The sequence below is a fragment of the Mauremys reevesii genome, linkage group 8 (genome assembly GCF_016161935.1).
Source record: "Mauremys reevesii isolate NIE-2019 linkage group 8, ASM1616193v1, whole genome shotgun sequence".
Lineage (NCBI taxonomy): Eukaryota > Metazoa > Chordata > Testudines > Geoemydidae > Mauremys > Mauremys reevesii.
The window spans coordinates 75,847,006-75,866,415 of record NC_052630.1 but is presented as its reverse complement, the minus strand read 5'-3'; the positions used below and the strand labels follow the sequence as shown (position 1 = coordinate 75,866,415).

The window sequence follows — 19,410 nt, the reverse complement described above, 5'->3', positions numbered from 1 at the left end:
GCACCCAACCCCACTCCCAGAGCTCACACCCAGCACCCCAAACCCATCCCAGCCCAGAGCTCGCACCCAAACTCCCTCCAAGCCTGCACCTCTCCTGCATCCAAACTCCCTCCCACACCCCAGCCCCCTGCCGCAGCCCAGAGACTACACCCAGCACCCAAACTCCATCTCAGAGCCTGCACCCCTCCCACACCCAAACTTCTTCCCAGAGCCTGCACTCCAAACCCCCTCCCACACCCAAACTCCCTCCCAGAGCTTTAGGCGGGAGTGGGGGAGGACTTGGACCCATTCTGGGCACTACCAAAAATTATACAAACCTGCCGCCCCTGATACCAGGGTTGGAAAGGGCCTTCTGATGACTTTACAGCAGCCGAAAGATCAAACCACTCCATCCTCCTTGGCCAGGGTATTATCAATCAGCCAACTATAGCCAGATTTCAGCCCCTTTGTACAGCCTGAGGCGCACAACATAGCCAGACAAGAGTAGAAAATTTGGCCTAATGTCTATCTGGTTTACACATTAAACAAGAGTAAAGTGTTTAGATTTGCATCTTCATTTTTAACCAATCTTTGGAGGCCCAAACTTGCTACAGGAGTGAGATGTTAATCAATTCTTAAAAAAAAAAAAAAAAAAGGTGGTACAAGAACCAATGAAGCTGGGAACCACTGAACTAGGCAATAACTGTCTCTACAGTAATATTCCCTTTCTGTCCTGCACTGCTGTGTAGTATTGCTATATGTTGCTTAGAGTCTTCCAATCTCCATCCCAGACATAACTACATTTCAATAATGGGTTAAATGAACCCTTTATATAAAGTCTGGTGAGCTCTTTGGGATCTTTAGAAGGAAGAGCTATATTATGTGGGGCCACCACCACATAACAACAAGTAAAGCCAACATATTGACAGCCTCCTGCCAATTCTACACATGCATCAACTGGCAGAAGGCACATAACACAACATAGCAAAATAAATTCACACTCAAAGGCCATCTCATTAACCCTCTCAAAACAGAGCCATAAAACAGTCTTTTAGAGGCATCAGTCCAAAGTCACAATGGCTACTACTTTTCCTTCTGGCCCCAATAGATATAATAGGAAACTAAAAGGAAAAATAATTGTTCCAGGGATTCCAATGAGAAGTTCTATCAACATTCTGACTCATGTTTTCTGTATATTTCAAAAGTGTGTCTCTGCAAAAAGTGGTTTCAAAAGCCAAGTTTTCCCATCCCAAGCCCAGTGAGGAGTGAGTGGAGGTAAAATGGTGAGATTTGATGGTGGTTAGATTGAGTTATATTAGGGTAGGAGGCAGCAACTAGTTTGGAGGGTCCTAGCTAGGAAGCCTGTACAAGTGTCTCATTTAAGTTTTAAATGTATTTTACAGCACGTACTTTAACAGATAAAAGTTCTTTATAAGCAGGTAAACTAAATAAAATGGGAAGGGTTATCCTTAAACTATTTAAACGCAAATGTTATTGACAATATTGCATACCAAACAACAAAATTACAGAAGTCAATACTATCCCCTCCACTCCGAATACCCCCTATAAAGGTGTAGTGTGACATTATTGACATATCTATTCTAGTTACAGATTGACTGTTGCAACCATTGTTATATATTTGCAGCAAGTATTGTAAAAAAAGGTTGTCATGTAAGGGGTCTCTGGAGAGGTTATGGTTTGCTGGTTATGATTATGCTGTCTATATGGGTGTATCATTTTTTGTAGTTGAACTTATGAATATTGGTTCTAGACTGTATTTCAAACTTATGCTATGCTTCTGGGTGACACCCCAGACAAGTTGGTGTCAACTCTGCCTAGCCTGCTTGATGGCCCATTAAGGACCATAAGCTATACAACTGACCCATTGAGAGAAGGCAGACACATCTTGTGACTCAACAAGGGACATGCCTATGGATAGAACTCTGAGGTTTTTCCATGCCATGTGATTGACAGCTTGTCTTTGGGACAAAGAAAGCAGAGACCACATGGCAAGAGAACTAAAAAGCTGCTGCAGCTCCTCCATCTTGTCTTCAATCCTGCTTCTTACCTCTGGAGGGACTTTGCTACAGACGGAAGCTCTACACAAAGGACTGATCACCCATCCCAGCTGGGGATGTACTCCAGAGTCTGAACCTGAAGCTTATTACATCATTGCTATAAGCCTGAACCAAGAACTTTGCCATTACCGTAAGTAATTGATTCCATCTAACCAATTCTAGCTTTCATCTATATCTTTTTCCTTTTATGAATAAACCTTTAGACTCTAAAGGATTGGCAACAGTGTGATTTGTGGGCAAGATCTGATTTGTATATTGACCTGGGTCTGGGGCTTGGTCCTTTGGGATCAGGAGACCCTTTTTTCCTTTTACTGGGGCATTGGTTTTTATAACCATTTGTCCCCATAACAAGTGGCACTGGTGGTGATACTGGGAAACTGGAGTGTCTAAGGGAATTGCTTGTGTGACTTGTGATTAGCCAGTGGGGTAAAACCAAAGTCCTCTCTGTCTGGCTGGTTTGGTTTGCTTTGCTTTAGAGGTGGAAAAACCCCAGCCTTGGGCTGTAACCACCCTGCTTTAAGCAATTTGTTCTGAACTGGCACTCTCAATTGGGCCTCACCAAAACCAGCATTGTTACACCCCTCCACTCTGAATACCCCCTATAAAGTTCTAGAGAAAGGCAATTCAAATGACTAGAGATCTGAAAACTCTTTAGTACAAAGAGATGAAGAAGATAGTTTAGGATTACTAGGTTTAAGAATGAGGAAAGAGGTGACGTAGTAATTGAATAATAGTACAGAGAAGATTAAACAAGTGCCCTATTTACCCTCTCTCAAAACAGAAAAAGCAATGGACATCCACTGAAATGAAAATGTATATATGAAGCAGATAAAAGGAATTTCCTCCCCATATGCCTGAAGACATTCCTAGCCTAAGCTCATAGTTAGTCTGTGGATTTCAATATGAGACACCATATCACGAAGTATTCTTAAGGCAAAGAGCATTTTCTACCAGAAGATCTTGAGTTACTTTACAAAGATTGTTATTATTACCCTAATATTACAGATGGGGGAAAGTGTATGCACAGACAATTTATGTAATATATATTCATAGCATACATTTATACTGCCTACACTACATACGGAGGTACACACACAAGGACATGCATGTACACACAGGCAGGGTGAAGCATCTGTTGTGTATATACAAGATACAGTTCTTCCCAAAAACAAAATACAGATCCCTTTCAAATGGTTTGCTTTTAGGGCAGATGTGTCAAAAATGAACCATCTTGCTGCCCATATAAAGAATTACACTTAGTCTAAACGGTTATTGAATCCTGTCATTTTCTTCTCAATAGAATGGATGTCTGTAGAGTTTAATAAAAAAAAAAAGATACAACATGAATACAGCGGTGACACAAAGCTACTGGTAATATGACGGGTGCAGCTAGCCATTTGAACAGCAGTTTGTAACTTGTTACACACATTAGTCCACATGCCAGCCTCTTTCTCTGGTTTCTGATAATCCCTGTAAACATAACATAAGACTGGCCGTACTGGGTCAGACCAAAGGTCCATCTAGCCCAGTATCCTGTCTGCTGACAGTGGCCAATGCCAGGTGCCCCAGAGGGAGTGAACCTAACAGGTAATGATCAAATGATCTCTCTCCTGCCATCCATCTCCACCCTCTGACAAAGAGACAGAGTCTAGGGACACCATTCCATACCCATCCTGGCTACTAGCCATTAATGGACTCAACCCCCATGAATTTATCCAGTTCTCTTTTAAACCTTGTTATCGTCCTAGCCTTCACAACCTCCTCAGACAAGAAGATCCACAGGTTGATGTAGTAAGAGGAGGCCCTAAGATATAAACCTTGGTATCAGAGGCCTGGTATGAGGCCTGAGGCCTAAACTAAAGTAATGGTCAAGACTTTGCTAACATAAAGCAAAGTTAAGCTGTGAGCCAGAGGCAGGCCCTGCTCACAGAAGCTGGCAAGGAAAGGGCTGATGTTGCATAAACATATATTCACCTAGTGTAGTAAAGTATAAACACGGTACCAGAACACACTATATTGGAACATTCCACAGCTAACAAGGAACAGGCCGACCCATCCCAATGACAAGGCCAAAAGGGTAATATGATGGATAGAGTTGTTTTGATCGAACCAACATGTACAAGGTGAGAGGCGGCACCTTACTACGAAGAGGGGTTGTACCTTGCTACGTAGAAGGGTTGCACCTCAATACGTCAGGAGTGATGTGTAACTTGTTTGTACCTGTGTATAAGAATGCATCCCTGGGGTGGTGTCTTGGTCCGGCCGAGGGGGCAGTGGAAAGTCCTGCCACTGACTGAGCTGAGTCCATTGCCAAGAGGCACTTTCTCATAGTATGCCCGGTAGACTAAGTAATCTACGGGGAACTATCATTGTGTCCATACAGCAATAAACCTGGCCAACGTGCCTTTGTACCTTACTGGACTCTGTGGTCATTAGGGGTTCTCTTGGGTCTGCTGTGTCAGCGATCTGCGCAGAGCTGGGGCAGCACACAGAGGGAACACACGCACGCAGCCGATTGATATCAACATTGAACAGAGCAGAGCACCACACCAGTAGCATCTGACAACAGTTGAGTGTGTGCTGTGTGGTTTATTTGTTTTAAACCTGCTGCCCATTAATTTCATTTGGTGGCCTCTAGTTCTTATATTAAGGGAACAAGTAAATAACTTTTCCTTATTTACTTTTGCCACATCACTCATGATTTTATAGACCTCTATCATATCCCTCCTTCATCTCCTCTTTTCCAAGTTGAAAAGTCCTAGCCTATTTAATCCCTCCTCATATGAGCCCGGTTCCAAACCCCTAAATCATTTTAATTGCCCTTCTCTGAACCTTTTTTGTCAGAGATGACTTCACACACTACATGATCATCAACACTGCAATGCTAAAGAGAGTTGGTAAAGGTGGGTGATAGAGTAGATGAGAGACCTAGGGCAGTGTGTTAGGAGGCCTGATGAAGAACCAGTGAGCCCAGCCATCAACATACACTATCCTCAACAGTCAATCCAGAGAGAGCGCGCGCATGGTGTGGCATTATACACCTGCATTAACCCGTGACAGACACATGACACTAGTGCTGATACTTCAGCTTAGGGGCTGGCGTTTTACATCTTACGAATGAAGTCTGGCTACAAGGTCCAGTGCCCCTGCGACGCTGCCGGTCTCACAGCCCCGGGGTGTCTAACCTGCCAAGCGGCAGAGGCTGCTCCGCACCCCGCTCCTGGAAGCTGCCCAAGCCCCGCGGCAGCTGGAGCGCGCACAGCTGAGGGCAGCGGGCTGCTGCCGGCCCGCGCCGCCTGACACGCGGGGGTAGCTGCGCCCACGCCAGGCCGGGGAATGCCCGCACCTCTGTGCCGCGCACAGGCAAGAGGGGCCGCGACGGCAGCGCCCCTACACGGCGGGCAGAGGAGAGCCGGGCCGGGCCGGACCCACCAGAGCTTCGGGGGGCTTGGCACGTCCCTCCCCCCAGCCTCGGTCCAGGTGCCCGCCCCGTACAGCGCCCCCGGCCCCGACCCAGCGCCGGGGGGCGGCCGGCTGCCGGCCTACCTGAGCGTAGTAGCGTTTCCTGAGCCAGGCCCCCGGGAAGAGCCTCCTCGCCATGGCAATGGCACATCCCCGCAGCGGGCTGCGCTCAGAGGCGAGGCGAGGCGGAGCGGAGGCAGCGCTTCCCCGCCCGCCCAGCCCCCTCCGCTCGCACCGCGGCGCCGGGAGAACGGGCTGGGGCTGGGGCCGCTGCGACCCGCAGCGCAGGAGAAGCAGGTAGCGGCTCCGTCCTCGCTGCCCAGCGGCCCCTCGGCGCTGACGGCAGCAGCAAGTGGCAGGGCAGCGCGGAATCTTAAAGGGCGGCCGGCCAGTGTCTCTGCCGACACAGACCGCCCGCGCCGCCTCCTCGGCTTAAAGGGGAAGTTGGCCGCCCGAGCGCTAAGGGGCCGGGCTTGCCCCGCCTAGTGCCGAGCACGCTCCCAGTACGTGGGGCAGCGACTGCAATAGTGGGTAGGACACCCCCTCAGTCACGAGCCCAGACCCACGCCCCCTTTCCCCTGCAGTCCCTGGGCCAATGCCGTGGAGCTAGGGTACCCCTCTCCGTAGTTCTAGGCCTTTGGGGGGGAGTAGCACCCAGATCTGGAATTAAGATGCTGGGCACTGGGCACCGTCCCAGTGTGGTTAATTTTACCCTAATCTCTCCTTTCCCTTCCCTCCACCCACGTGGTCAGACAGCAGCAGCAGGTCTAGTCCCATCTAGTGCTGGTCAAATAAGGAAGGAAGTTATTACTAATATGTCAGATTGGTCAAAGATATTCACAAACTAATATCCCAGTAGTACACAGGCGTTTGAATAATGAAAATCTTTATTGAATAGTTGATGGGGAAGAACTGAAATACATTCTTCATGCCGATTATTCTACCAACTCTATTCCTATCTGCCTCGCTATGGGATTTCTAATACATCTGTCCCAATAGTACCTAGGCAGTCATGTTCAAATTTTCTGCTGCACTGCAAACTGGGCCTTGGCCTACCATCCATAAATTCTGAGTATCTTGCAGGCCAGCTCTGGCAATAGCTCTCTAGTGGGTCACCTCCCACATTCAGTATAACTACAGCACCCTCATGTAGGGTTACTAACTTGGTAATATTTAAAAACCAGACACTCTAGCAGAAGTGCTAGAACCTCCCCTGCCCCATCTCTTCCCCCCCACACCCCTGCCCTGCTCCCATCCCCTCTTCTTCCCCCCTGCCCCAAGTTCCTCACTGCTTTTCCTCCTCCCACCCAGCTCAGGAGGGACGTATCTGCAGAGCTGGGGCTGGGAGCTGCAGCCGCCTGATGAAGACAGGAGGCGGCTCTGGCTGAGTAGGGGCTGGAGTGGGTGATGACCCGGCACCTCCCCTGCTCACTGTAACTGGACTTAGGGTGTCTGGTCAGTAGATGTGACTGGACACTGTCAGGTCCCCTTTTCAACCAGACTTTCCGGTCAAAAACCAGACATCTGGCCACCTTACTCTCATGGCCAAGGTGGAGTCCACTCTACAGGGCAGCTCTGGCCAAGAAAAGGCACATGCAGGAACACAGTAGAGAATCTCCCTTCCACCCCAGGAGCACCTGTTCCTAACCCCACTTACTAAATACATACACACAGTGGATTAGTACAGTGACTACAGGCAAAGGAAATATTTATTGACAGTGGGATGAATGGAGGAAAATAGAGGGAAGAGAGAGGGGGAGCAGTAAAGCAGGGTTACATCCAACACAAGGACTCACGGGCCCAACATTTATCCTTTTATATGAGGGTGACACTGAGCAATGCATCTAGATTCAGACCTCAGGAATCCTTGGCAGACTTCCAGTCCAGCAGTGATTCTTGGGTGCTCCTGATTGTCTTTGGCACCAGTAAACTTTCCCCAACAAACCCCATTCTCTGCACACCCACACAGTGCAACAACCTCCTTCCTTAGTTCCCAGTGCAAAGTGACAAGCCCCAGTACTCACAAACCCATATAGTTCTGGGTGATGGCAATACTGGGTCTGGCTTCAGTTTGTCCTTCTCAGGTGTTTCCTTCCCAGCACAGCGCTCCTTCTGCCTCCCATCCTGGGATGTTCCTGGCTGGCACTCTGTGCTTCCTGGCATTTTGGCTGGTTCTCAGCCTCTTTGCTATGTAAAGGCCACACTCACACCTGTCACTGCCACTCTCTCTCCCTCCCTCTCTCTCTCAACCCCCTCCCCACTGGAACAACCAGCACCTCCTCTGCTTTAAGAAGAGGTTTTAAAGGGGACATGCTCTCTAAACCCCAAGGGGTTACCACTCTCCCCACTCCCCCCAAAAATAGTCTTTGCTGTCCCCAGCAAGGTGGGATCCACAGCCTAGAATTGCCCACAGGAGACTCAGAGCCTCCATTGGTCAAGAGCATCCCCAGTGTCCAACCCACAGGCCCCCAAGGATTTCCCAGGAAGCAACTCTCCCCCTACGGTACCCCAGAGATCTGTAGGTCACTAGGTTCCTCCAAACAATCATATGTCAGCAGATGCCTGAGCCTAAATCCCCTTGACAGTATGAGATTTGGATTCCTAAGAGCCTAAATCCCTTTTGAAAAAATGAGACCTAGGCCCCTAAATCAGTTAGACATTGCAGCGCTGAGCACATCAAAGCCTAAATACCTTTAAAAATCTGGGGCTTAGTGATTTATGGAGGGAAAGCATTCTACATATATCAAGTGTATATTTTATTACATTCCTTAAGGAAGGCTGTTCTGATTAAACTGAAGGTAAAGAAAAATACTAGGCTGAGCTTCTAAGTAGTGATTTTGTGGCAGGACCTTCTTTTAAAGAAGGAAGTGAGTCTGGAAACTACATATGGTTGTGAAGCTATGAAGCTAGAGAATTATGCAGAATTTAAGTGTCTTGCATTTTAAGGCCCAGGGATGCTGTGAGAACACTTCTGGAATAACACAGTCACTGATGGACCTTCTCTGAAGTGAAGCCCTGCTAATTCATAAACAAGATCAGTACCTCTTAAAGTAATCCAGGCTTTAACAGTCAAAATTTTACCAGTTAGAATGTTCTCTTCTTCTCTTCCTATAGCAACAGGCCCAGTGCTGGCTATGCTTTCTGCATCATTTCTACTCTTCTCTTCACTCCACCTCCTTATACTAGTCCAGCTACAGTGTGGGGGTGGAACAGAAAGGCAATGTAGTGAGCCTGAGTGTCCTCCCTCCGACTGGGAGAGGGCGAGAGCATTCCATGCCCCTGAGGGGGCGGAGCCTAGATTACCCCGCCCCCCCTTGCTGGAAGGACCAGGGCGGGGCCGGAAGTATAAAAGGCCGGCCCTGCAGCTCAGTTGGGGGAGAGCCTGTAATGGAGGAGGATGTTTAGCCTGCTCTCTAGAGGCCCTGAGAGGAACCCATGCCTGACTGTTCCTGATCCCCTGGCATGGATGAGGACTGGCCCATAGTACCTGTTTCTGTCTACCCCAAAAAGCTGGAAGAGGCATGGAGGCTGCAGGTACTAAACCCTGGGGAGGCAGGCAGTAGCCCAGGGACAGCCATGGAGTAGCTGGCTGCAGAACCTAGTGTGGCTCAGTTGGTGTGTTGCATCTGGATCCCTGCTGACACAGGGGCAGCCAGCCCTGCCCCTGCCAGGGCTCTGGGCTGGGATGCAGTGGAGTAGGGTGGGCCTGTGTCCCCCTGCCACCTCCACCCTGGGTGGCTGACCCCATATATGGTGCAAGGAGGCTCTAGCCCAGAATAGGAGCTCAGTCACCTATGAGACGGTTTGTTTGCTGGCCACTTGAGCTCCACTCTGGCTACAGTCAGCCCCTTTGAGACTGTTGGTTTGCTAGTTGATGAGTTCTGCCCAGGCCAAAGACAGCCCTGATACCCTATAGTTAAGGGCTGACTCTGTGAACTACCCCAGACCAGGCTAAAGCCCGGTATTGACTATTGGCCTGTCTCTCAGACTCTGGTCTGGACCCTATAGGACTAGCCTGAGTGGCCTCCCTCTGACTGGGAGAGGGCGAGAGCATTAGAGGCAACATAAAGCAAAAACTACAGAGCAAAAGTTTAAAATCTTGTTGAATAATCTGGACCAATTGCTTCATCCAGTGCATTGTGCCAGCCCTGGGAATGATAGTTTGAAACTTGGGTTTCTCACATGGTAGTCAGAAGTCTAGATGTTCCATTTCTGATTATGTCTAGATCCCACCAGATCCAGGCATGTGTTCACTAAGTTTCTCACTCAATACATGAGACTTTAATCACACTATTGATTATAGGAGTACATGCTTTTTTCCAGCACTGGAGTTTATTTTTTTTGTTCCCTTATGCAGGGTCAGGTAAGCTTTTTTTGTTATATTGTAAATAGAGTTGGCCAAATTCAGGCTACTGTATGTGGGTGCAATTCACATGGAATCTCCAGGCCAATTTAGCAGTAACATCAGGAGAAGAAGTATAGCTTTTACTGACTTGGCATTCAGGGGGAGTGTAAAACAAATGGAATGTTCTGAAGGAATGGAAAGGGAGGGACACAGCAGGAAAATCAAACAAGGTGCAACATAAAGCCATCCATCCCTCCCCCCTCCTGATGTTGTTTTTCCTGATCTACACATCCTTCTGCTCTGCAATTTGTGCAAGTTAGGTGTTTTGTCAGAACAATACAAGCTACACTGCTTTACTACTTACTTATACCCAACATGTAACTTTCTCCACCATTTATGTCAACACTGAACTTCATCCATTGAATTCAGTGTCATTTCCAAATAAAACCAAGGCTTTTGTAATAATTATGTAACCCTTCTGCCCATCTGAGTTGTCAGCAAGAAGGGCCAGGTTCAGTATCTAGGGGTTCTGTTTCAATAACCCAATGCAAAACTGGCTCAAGCCCCCACCCAGTGACCTGGGACAACTACATACTACCCCCTGGGTGCCTCTAAGAGGCAATACTTCCCCTCTCGCAAGCACGGAGTCTGAGTGTAGCAAAATCCTTTTAATAAAGGAGGGAAACAATGCGGCATTATGTTGGGGAAACACCACAAACAGGATTCATAACACAAACCATGAACAAAAGTAAGTTTGGCAGTATCCTTTTCCCCTTGGGGTCTTAAGTCCAACAACACAAAAATCTCTGTTCCTGGTCAGTGCAGCCACAGAGTTCAAAAGTTTATCTGCAGAGTTTTACCTCCCAGCCTGGGGGCGGGGGGGGGGGGCGGGGAGGGCACACAGCAGTGTTAAGGGGCACCTTATGTGATCTGAGGCCAACTGCCCCACCTCTCCATGGGGTTCTGCTGCAGCCTTCACCGTAAGCCACTCCAGCCATTCTGCAAACTGCTCTGCCAGCTGCTTAGCAACATATCTTCAGCCCCCCCCTCTGTAATTTTAGCTCTTTCAGCTTGTAGTGGGGGAGCCTCAGTGCTAGTACACCATTGGCCCAAAGTGAATTCAGCTCAGCAGCCTGTAACTAGACTCCTAATAGAATTAAAATTAGCTCTGATATTCTACAGGAGACTAAGAAAAAAGTGCAAATGGTATTGCAGGCCCTCAAAGGGGACCCATACAATCAGGTACAACTACCTAGCCCCAAACTCTCTCAATTTACTGGGTTTTGGAACCCATGTCCCTTGTCTAGCGAGTGCTACTGAGTTGATAGCGAGTCCCTCTGTCATAAAACAGTTTAATTGTCCTTGATTCACATAATCAGGGTAACAATGCTTTATTCTTCCTGCCCCAATAACAGAGAAACTGGGGATCCCATAGCAGCCCAATTGACCATTTGGACTCATGTTAGGTGGGGTGGGTGTGCCTATGCAAACAAGATCAGCCCCTGAAGTTCTTTTCCACAACTTGCCTCAATTTACCACCAGATGTCAGGGTAGAGCTCATCCCGACTCTGTTTAGAATTAGATAGGGCTCAATCCTCAGGTGCACTAGAACAGTATCTGGCACACCAACTTCTCATACTCATTCCTGATTCTGGAGCCAGCTTGGGGCTGGTTAGGGACCCAGCATAATTTAAAACAGTCTGAAGGCTGTTATGCTTGTTGGAACATCCAGAGTGCAGTGTGCTTTGGCCATAGGTTGAAAGAGTGTGGGACTAATAACACGAAAGATTTCAGGAAGAATTTAAGCTCTCCACAGTCATCCAGTAGAATTTGTATACTCCTAAATAAAGAGCTTGGTCTAACCTATGTTTGAAGAAAATCTGTGTTACTTGAGCAAATAATGCTGTTTCAAATTTGTGCCTACATCTTAAAACGAGCGCGCGCTCTCTCTCTCTCTCTCTCTAATATATATATATATAGCCATTATTTCATTGAAGTTAATCATGTAGTGGACTTGGCTATTAAGAAAATACAGTTAGTGAAATCAGTTATGTTTGCAAAGTGATTGGAGCTCTTTACTCAAATACTGCCAGCTAATTTCAATTCTGAATTTCAAAGAAATTTGAGATTCACCAGATGTCCAGTAATTTAATTGATGGATACTTCATTGTAAAACATCTGTTTTAATAAATTCAATATAGCAGGCTGCATATATTAGGGCACTTAGGATATTCTAAAGTTGTTCTGTTCAGAGGAAAAGGTTTGATTGTAGTCATGAAAATGAAGACCTCATTAATGGCCAATTGTTAGCAAATCTATACAACAGTCTGCATCTGTGTTCTTATTGTTTCAAAGTCTACAAAGACTACACAGTTCAGATTTAGTCAGCCAATTAAAAAAAAGTCTTCCTTTGTGCACACATACACATCCTTTCGAGCCTACTTCCTTCATTAATTGCTAATTTTCCTTAGGTTCAGGATTTTCATTCAGAGATAAATTTTAAAGGGCTCGATTGGTACACAGTTGCTAGCATTATTGTATTTCTTGTTCAAGAGTCCTCTAGATTATAAGCTTTGGGGAAAGGTTTTAATCAGATAGATAGTGAAAATCTTCACTAAGTCCTTTAACCTAATGTTAGAGGACTACCAAATTTTCATCATGGGTACTTTGGCTAATTGTCTATGGCTGTTCCCCATCTGAGTTAGTAATTTAATATACATGTTTATTGCTTGAAATTAATTTTTGCATTTTTTTTACAGAAATACTTTTTTTACTTAGCTTGTTTGGTATTCATCCACTGAAAAATAATTTGTGAAGGTTGACTTGATTCTATGGTCATAATTCTTGTTTGTTATTTATGTATTTGCTCTTTAAGGTAAATATTCCAGCCGACATTTACATGGGGCTCCACTGCAATTTTCCAAGCTGCCCTATAAGAGCAGCAACTTGTCATGGGATCTACTCACTACTGCTCTGTTTCCTCCTGGTTGCTCTGGGGATTAGCTGATTCTAGGTCTTCCACTGCTTGCCACATGCCCTAAGGTCTCCTGACTCTCAGCAAGACAAGATGCTCTGTGTTTGTGGCTTAGCCTCCAGCCAAGTCACATGTGTTCTCCCCTTGCAGGGTATCAAAGCCCCTTATTCCAAACAGGCTCAGGCAGTCTTCCTCTTCACTGCCCAGCCAGTGCCATTTCCCCAGTGGCTGATAGGGGAACATGAGCCCACCCATTACTCCAGCTTCAGGACCCTCTAATCAGCAGCTGCAGTCTGTTCCATGTTGTACCTTACTGCCTTTTCCCTAAGCCTTTCCTAACCTTCTGGGCCCCCCTTCCCCTGTTTGCCAACACAGAAATTCCCTCAGGGGAGGGATAGCTCAGTGGTTTGAGCATTGGCCTGCTAAACCCAGGGTTGTGAGTTCAATCCTTGAGGAGGCCACTTAGGGATCTGGGGCAAAAATTGGTCCTGCTGGTGAAGGCAGGGGGCTGGACTAGATGACCTTTCAAGGTCCCTTCCAGTTCTAGGAGATTGGTATATCTCCAATTATTACTAGCACCTCCTCCCAGGGGGGTATTGTAGGCTACTTTGACTCTATAGCCCCCCAATCACACCTCATTTCTCCCAAAGAGTGACTGCAGATACCTGATGTGAACTAAGTAATCTTCAGTGAGGACTACTTCCTGTCCTTTTTTTTTTTTTTAAGTTCAGGGTATGTCTACACTACAAAATTACTCTGATTTTACAGAAGTCAGTTTTTGGGAACAGATTGTATAAAGTCGAGTGCATGCATCCACACTAAGCACATTAATTCAGCGGTGTGTATCCATAGTTCCGTGGCAAGCGCTGACTTTTGGAGCAGTGCACTGTGGTAGCTATCCCGCAGTCCCTGCTGCCCATTGGAATTCTGGGTTGAGCTCCCAATGCCTGATGGGAACAAATTTGTCACGGGTAAAATGTTGTCAGTCAACCCTCCCTCTGTGAAAGCAACAGCAGACAATCATTTTGTGCCCTTTTCCCTGGATTGCCTGAGCAGATGCCATAGCACGGCAAGCATGGAGCCCATTTAACCTTTTTTCACGGGCATCGTATGTCTACTGGATGCTGCTGACAGACGCAGTACTCTAGTGCTACACAGTGGCAGCGCCTTGCCTTTGCAAGTTATCAAAGACGGTTACCAGTCATACTGTACTGTCTGCTGCTGTCATGAGTGCTGCTTGTTGGCCTCAGTGAGGTCAGTGGGGGGCACTTAAGCAGACATGGGTGCTCCTAGCGCAGCTTCTGTGAGGTCAGTTGGGAGCACCTGGACAAAAATGGGAATGACTCCCCAGGTCATTCTCTTTAAATGTTGTCTAATGGAGATTCAGTGCTGCCTAGAATATCAGGCAAGCCTACTGAAGAACCACAGGTACAAGTGGCTGCTCTGGGTCAGAGCCCCAGACATCCCACAAATGAGCTGCATGCCATTCTAGGGGGTGCCCGTACAACACCCTCACCCATTGCATCCCTCCTGGGCTACCTTGGGAGTTATCCCCCCATTTGTGTGATGAAGTAATAAAGAATGCATGAATTTGAAACACTGACTTTGTCTCTGCAAGCAGAGATCAAAGGGGGGAGGGGAGGGTGGTTGGCTTACAGGGAAGTAGAGTGAACCACCATTCTGCACTTGCTCAGCCTATAGTTGAACTGCTCCTTACTACTGCCCAGGCTTCATGAGCCATGGGAGCAAGGGGTAGGCTGGGGTAGGTGTGACTGTGCGGTGCTGCCGACTGGGAGAGCAGCCTGAGGCAGAAGCCTCCAGCTCTCATGATATTCCAGGCAGGACTGAATCTCCCTTACACAGAACTTAGAGAGAATGACCTGAAGTCATTCCTTTTTTTTTTTCCAGGCGCCCCCGACCAACCTCACGACAATGATGATGGATACCAATCATACTGTACCATCTGCTGTCCACAAGGCAAGAAGATGTTGATGTGTAGTGCTGAAGTACTGCGTCTGCCAGCAGCATCCAGTAGACATACAGTGACAGTGAAAAAAGGTGAAGATTTTTTTTCCTGTTGCTTTCACGGGGGAGGGGAGCTGATGACATGTACCCAGAACTACCTGTGCCAATGTTTTTGCCACATCAGGCATTGGGAGCTCAACCCAGAATTCAAATGGTTGGTGGAGACTGCAGGAACTGTGGGATAGCTACAGTCATCAGTTGCCCCTCCCTCCCTGAGAGCAACTGCAGACAATTGTTTTGCACCTTTTTTCTGTGCAGATGCCATAGCACGTCAAGCATGGAGCCCATTCAGCTCACCACAGCAGTTCTGAGCATTGTAAACACCTCATGCATTATCATGCAGAACCAGAAGCTGAAAAACCAGGCAAGGAGGTGACAGCAGAACGGTGATGAGAGTGATGAGGACATGGACACAGACTTATCTCAAAGCATGGGCCCTGGCAATGTGGACATCATGGTGTTAATGGGGCAGGTGCATGTCATAGAACACCAATTCTGAGCCTGGGAAACAAGCACAGACTGGTGGGACTGCATAGTGTTGCAGGTCTGGAATGATTCCCAGTGGCTCTGAAACTTTTGCATGCGTAAGGGCACTTTCATGGAACTTTGACTTGCTTTCCCCTGCCCTGAACTGCAAGAATACCAAGATGAGAGCAGCCCTCACAGTTCACAAGCAAGTGGCGATAGCCCTCTGGAAGCTTGCAACAGACAGCTACCGGCCAGTTGGGAATCAATTTGGAGTGGGCAAATCTACTGTGGGGGTTGCTGTCATGCAAGTAGCCAACGCAATCACTGAGCTGCTGCTATCAAAGGTAGTGACTCTGGGAAATTTGCAGGTCATAGTGGATGGCTTTGCTGCAATGGGATTCCCTAACTCTGGTGGGGCAATAGACAGAACGCATATCCCTATCTTGGCACTGGACCACCAAGGCAGCCAGTACATAAACCGCAAGGGGTACTTTTCAATGGTGCTGCGAGCACTGGTGGATCACAAGGGATGTTTCACCAACATCAACATGGGATGGTCGGGAAAGGTTCATGATGCTCACGTCTTCAGGAACTCTAGTCTGTTTAAATGGCTGCAGGAAGGGATTTATTTCCCAGACCAGAAAATAACTGTTGGGGATGTTGAAATGCCTATAGTTATCCTTAATACCATGGCTCATGAAGCCATACACAGGCACCCTGGACAGTAGTAAGGAGCTATTCAACTATAGGCTGAGCAAGTGCAGAATGGTGGTAAAATGTGCATTTGGACATATGCAGGGTCACTGGTGCAGTTTATTGACTCACTCAGACCTCAGTGAAACCAATATCCCCACCTCTATTGCTGCTTGCTATGTGTGCCACAATCTCTGTGGGAGTAAGGGGGAGATGTTTATGGTGGTGTGGGAGGTTGAGGCAAATGGCCTGGCGGCCGATTATGTGCAGCCAGACACCAGGGCAACTAGAAGAGTACATCAGGAAGCGCTGTGCATCAGAAGCTTTGAAAACCAGTTTCATGGCTGGCCAGGGTACGGTGTGACAGTTCTTTGTTTCTCCTTGATGAAAACCCACACCCTTGATTGACTCTAAAATTCCCTGTAAGCAAACCACCCTCCCCCCTCTTTGATCACAATTTGGAAATAAAGTCACTACAGTTTAAAAAACATGGGTTTTTTATTAATTATGAAATAGGGAGATAACTCACAAGGTAGCTGGGGTGGGGAAGGAAGAGGCCACTTCAATACTTGTTGAATGACAGCCTTCTGTCCACTGGGGTGCCTGGAGCCTATGCCCCTGTGTTCTTGGGCAGCTGGGTGAGGAGGCATCTATGAAACATGGGGGGGAGGAGGGAGGGTGGTTAAACAGGGGCTGCAGCAGCAGTCTCGCCAGCTGCCGTTCCTGAACCTCCACCAGATGCCAGATCATGTCCATTTGTTCCCACAGTAGCCTCAGTGTTGCTTTGTGCATCCTCTGATCTTCCTGCTGCCACCTCTCCTCACATTCACTGGCAGCTTTCTTGTCCTGTGCTACTGTGTACCTCCACCCTTTCTGCTGAGCTCTTTCAGTGTGGGTGGCCTGCATGAGCTCAGAACATGTCATCGCACATGTGGTTTGGTTTTTTTTGCTGCCTTATCTGAGATAGCCTTTGGAACAGAGGGGGGGGGGGAGGCTTGAAACAATTGCAGCTGCAGGAGGAAAGAAGGAGAGAACTATTTAAAAGATACATCTTACAAAACAATGGGTATACTCTTTCACAGTGAACAATACTGTTCACATTACATAGCACATGTGATTTTGGTACAAGGTCCTTTTTTTTTTTTTTTTTTTTGCATCTTATAGTGAGTGCCTGCAGCTTTGGTGTTTAGAGATCAAACACACCAGGCAACAGAATTCAGCTTGGAGGAGGCTATGGTAAGCAATAGTCTTTTGGCTTCTGCAACCTTCATAACAGTAGTGCTGTCCTTTCCCATACAAAGCAAAGCCCGTTGAGTTGCCCCTTTAGGGCTGCAGTTTTCATGTTAACGTGCAGCAGCAGAAACCAAACTAGCCCACTCCATCCTTTTCTCTGGGATGACCACTTTAACCCTCCCCACAGCACGTGGCTGGTATCAGGGAAGATACCTGCTAGCCAAACATGAACAGCTCAGCACCAATGCCCCCCTGCCTCCACACACACTGCTTGGCTAACTGCAGGGAAGATTTCTTTTCAGCCACAGGCAAACAGCCCAGTAGGAACGGCCACCTATGAATATCCCCTTAATTAAATTAATGTATTTCAACCAGGTTACCATGAATGATCTCTCTCCTGAGGATAACACTGAGAGATAAAGAAAGGATGTTGCTTGAATGCCAGCAAACACTGGGCCCATACACTGCCAGACTTTGTCATGCAATGATACCAGATTACTTGCTACTAGCATGGCGTGGTAAAGTGTCCTACCATGGAGGATGGAATAAGGCTGCTCTCCCCAGAAACCTTCTACAAAAAGTACCTCCAGGAGAGCTTCATGGAGATGTCCCTGGAGGATTCCCACTCCATTCCCCAGACACATTAACAGACTTTTCCAGTAGCTGCACTAGCCACGAATGCATCCCAAGTCCTCAGGGCAAATTAATCATTAAAATGTTTGCTTTTAAACCATGTTTTATATTTACAAAAGTACACTCACTAAAGGTCCCTTCTATGGCTTCACGGTCTGGGATACTGGGTTGGGAGGGTATTTCAGTCAGGGTGAGAGAATGGTGTACTGTGTGGTCTCCTCAACCTTGTCGTCTTCCCTGTCTGCAAAATCCTCAGGCATGGCGACTGAGAGTACCCCATCATCGGAGTCAACGGACAGGGGCGGGGTAGTGAGGGCGGCCCCCCCTAGAATTGCCTGCAGTTCAGCGTAGAAGCGGCATGTCTGCAGCTCTGTCCCGGAGCGTCCGTTTGATTCTTTGGCTTTCTGGTACACTTGTCTCAGCTTCTTAAGTTTCATGTGGCACTGTGTTGAGTCCCTGTTGTGGCCTCTGTCCATCATGGCCTTGGAGATTTTTTTTCAAATGTTTTGGTATTCCATCTTTTGGAACGGAGTTCTGACAGCACGAATTAGTCTCCCCATACAGCGATCAGATCCATTACCTCCTGTATGGTCCATGCTGGAGCTCTTTTTAGATTCTGGGACTGCATGGTCACCTGTGCTGATGAGCTCTGCATGGTTACCGGTGCTGATCAGCTCTTCACGCTGCGAAAACAGGAAATGAAATTCCGAAGTTCGTGGGGCTTTTCCTGTCTTCCTGGCCAGTGCATCTGAGTTCAGACTGCTGTCCAGAGCGGTCACAATGGTGCACTGTGGGATAGCTCCCAGAGGCCAATACCGTCAAATTGCATCCACACTAACCCTAATTCAAACTGGCAATGTCGATTTCAGCGCTATTCCCCTCGTCGGGGAGGAGTATCGACAAAAATGGCTTTGTGTGGACAGGTGCAGGGTTAATTTGATTTAATGCTGCTAAATTCGACCTAAACTCAGTGTAGACCAGGCCTCAGCCTAGCTCATTCCTCTTCAGCTGGGCATGCTCTTGCCTTATTCAGTCAGTGGATTACTTAAGCTACCTGATCTCCTTCAACTGTGGCCTGTATGATTAATTGTCCTGCTTAGCCTACGTTAACCCCTTCAGGACAAGTGGGGGATGAACACCCCATCACATACCTCTCTCCCCTCTTGCTTTAGAGAGAGAATCTGCTATAAATCCTCACCAGTAGCAGGATACCACAACTACCCTACCATGCCTCCTTAGCTGTGCTGGCCAACATACTGGAGGACAGAGGGGAAGGGAAGCACATGCTCTACCCTCTTCCCACCCCCTCACCTACTTAGGGGGAGTAGGAACACAGTACCTGTTTACTAATACATGCCCAGTTCCAAGTACAGGTGGCCACTCAGAGGTGTTGGGGGAGGTCTTATGCCCCTAAATGGCTGTGCAGCCTGGGGTACAATGTAACCCTGAGATTTTCTCCCTCTTACAGACCCAATCTTCTTAAAAAAATAAAGATGGCTCTGGTCAAACTCTGTAAAGCA

At 47.5% G+C, this 19,410-nt stretch overlaps 1 protein-coding gene across 3 annotated transcripts in view; it reads right to left on the bottom strand.

The window, feature by feature from the left end:
• DIPK1A (divergent protein kinase domain 1A) overlaps window positions 1–5,850 on the bottom strand; it is a 42,403-nt gene extending 36,553 nt beyond the window's left edge. For 2 of the 3 annotated variants that reach the window (XM_039484464.1, XM_039484462.1), the window contains exon 1: window positions 5,604–5,850. Coding sequence is in view for 1 of the 3 variants with exons in the window: in XM_039484462.1 (XP_039340396.1) it covers window positions 5,604–5,657 (54 nt within the window). In the remaining 2 variants the exon portion in view is untranslated. The remainder of the gene's footprint in view (window positions 1–5,603) is intronic. The other variant, XM_039484465.1, reaches the window with a different exon arrangement.
• Window positions 5,851–19,410: the final 13,560 nt, after the last annotated feature.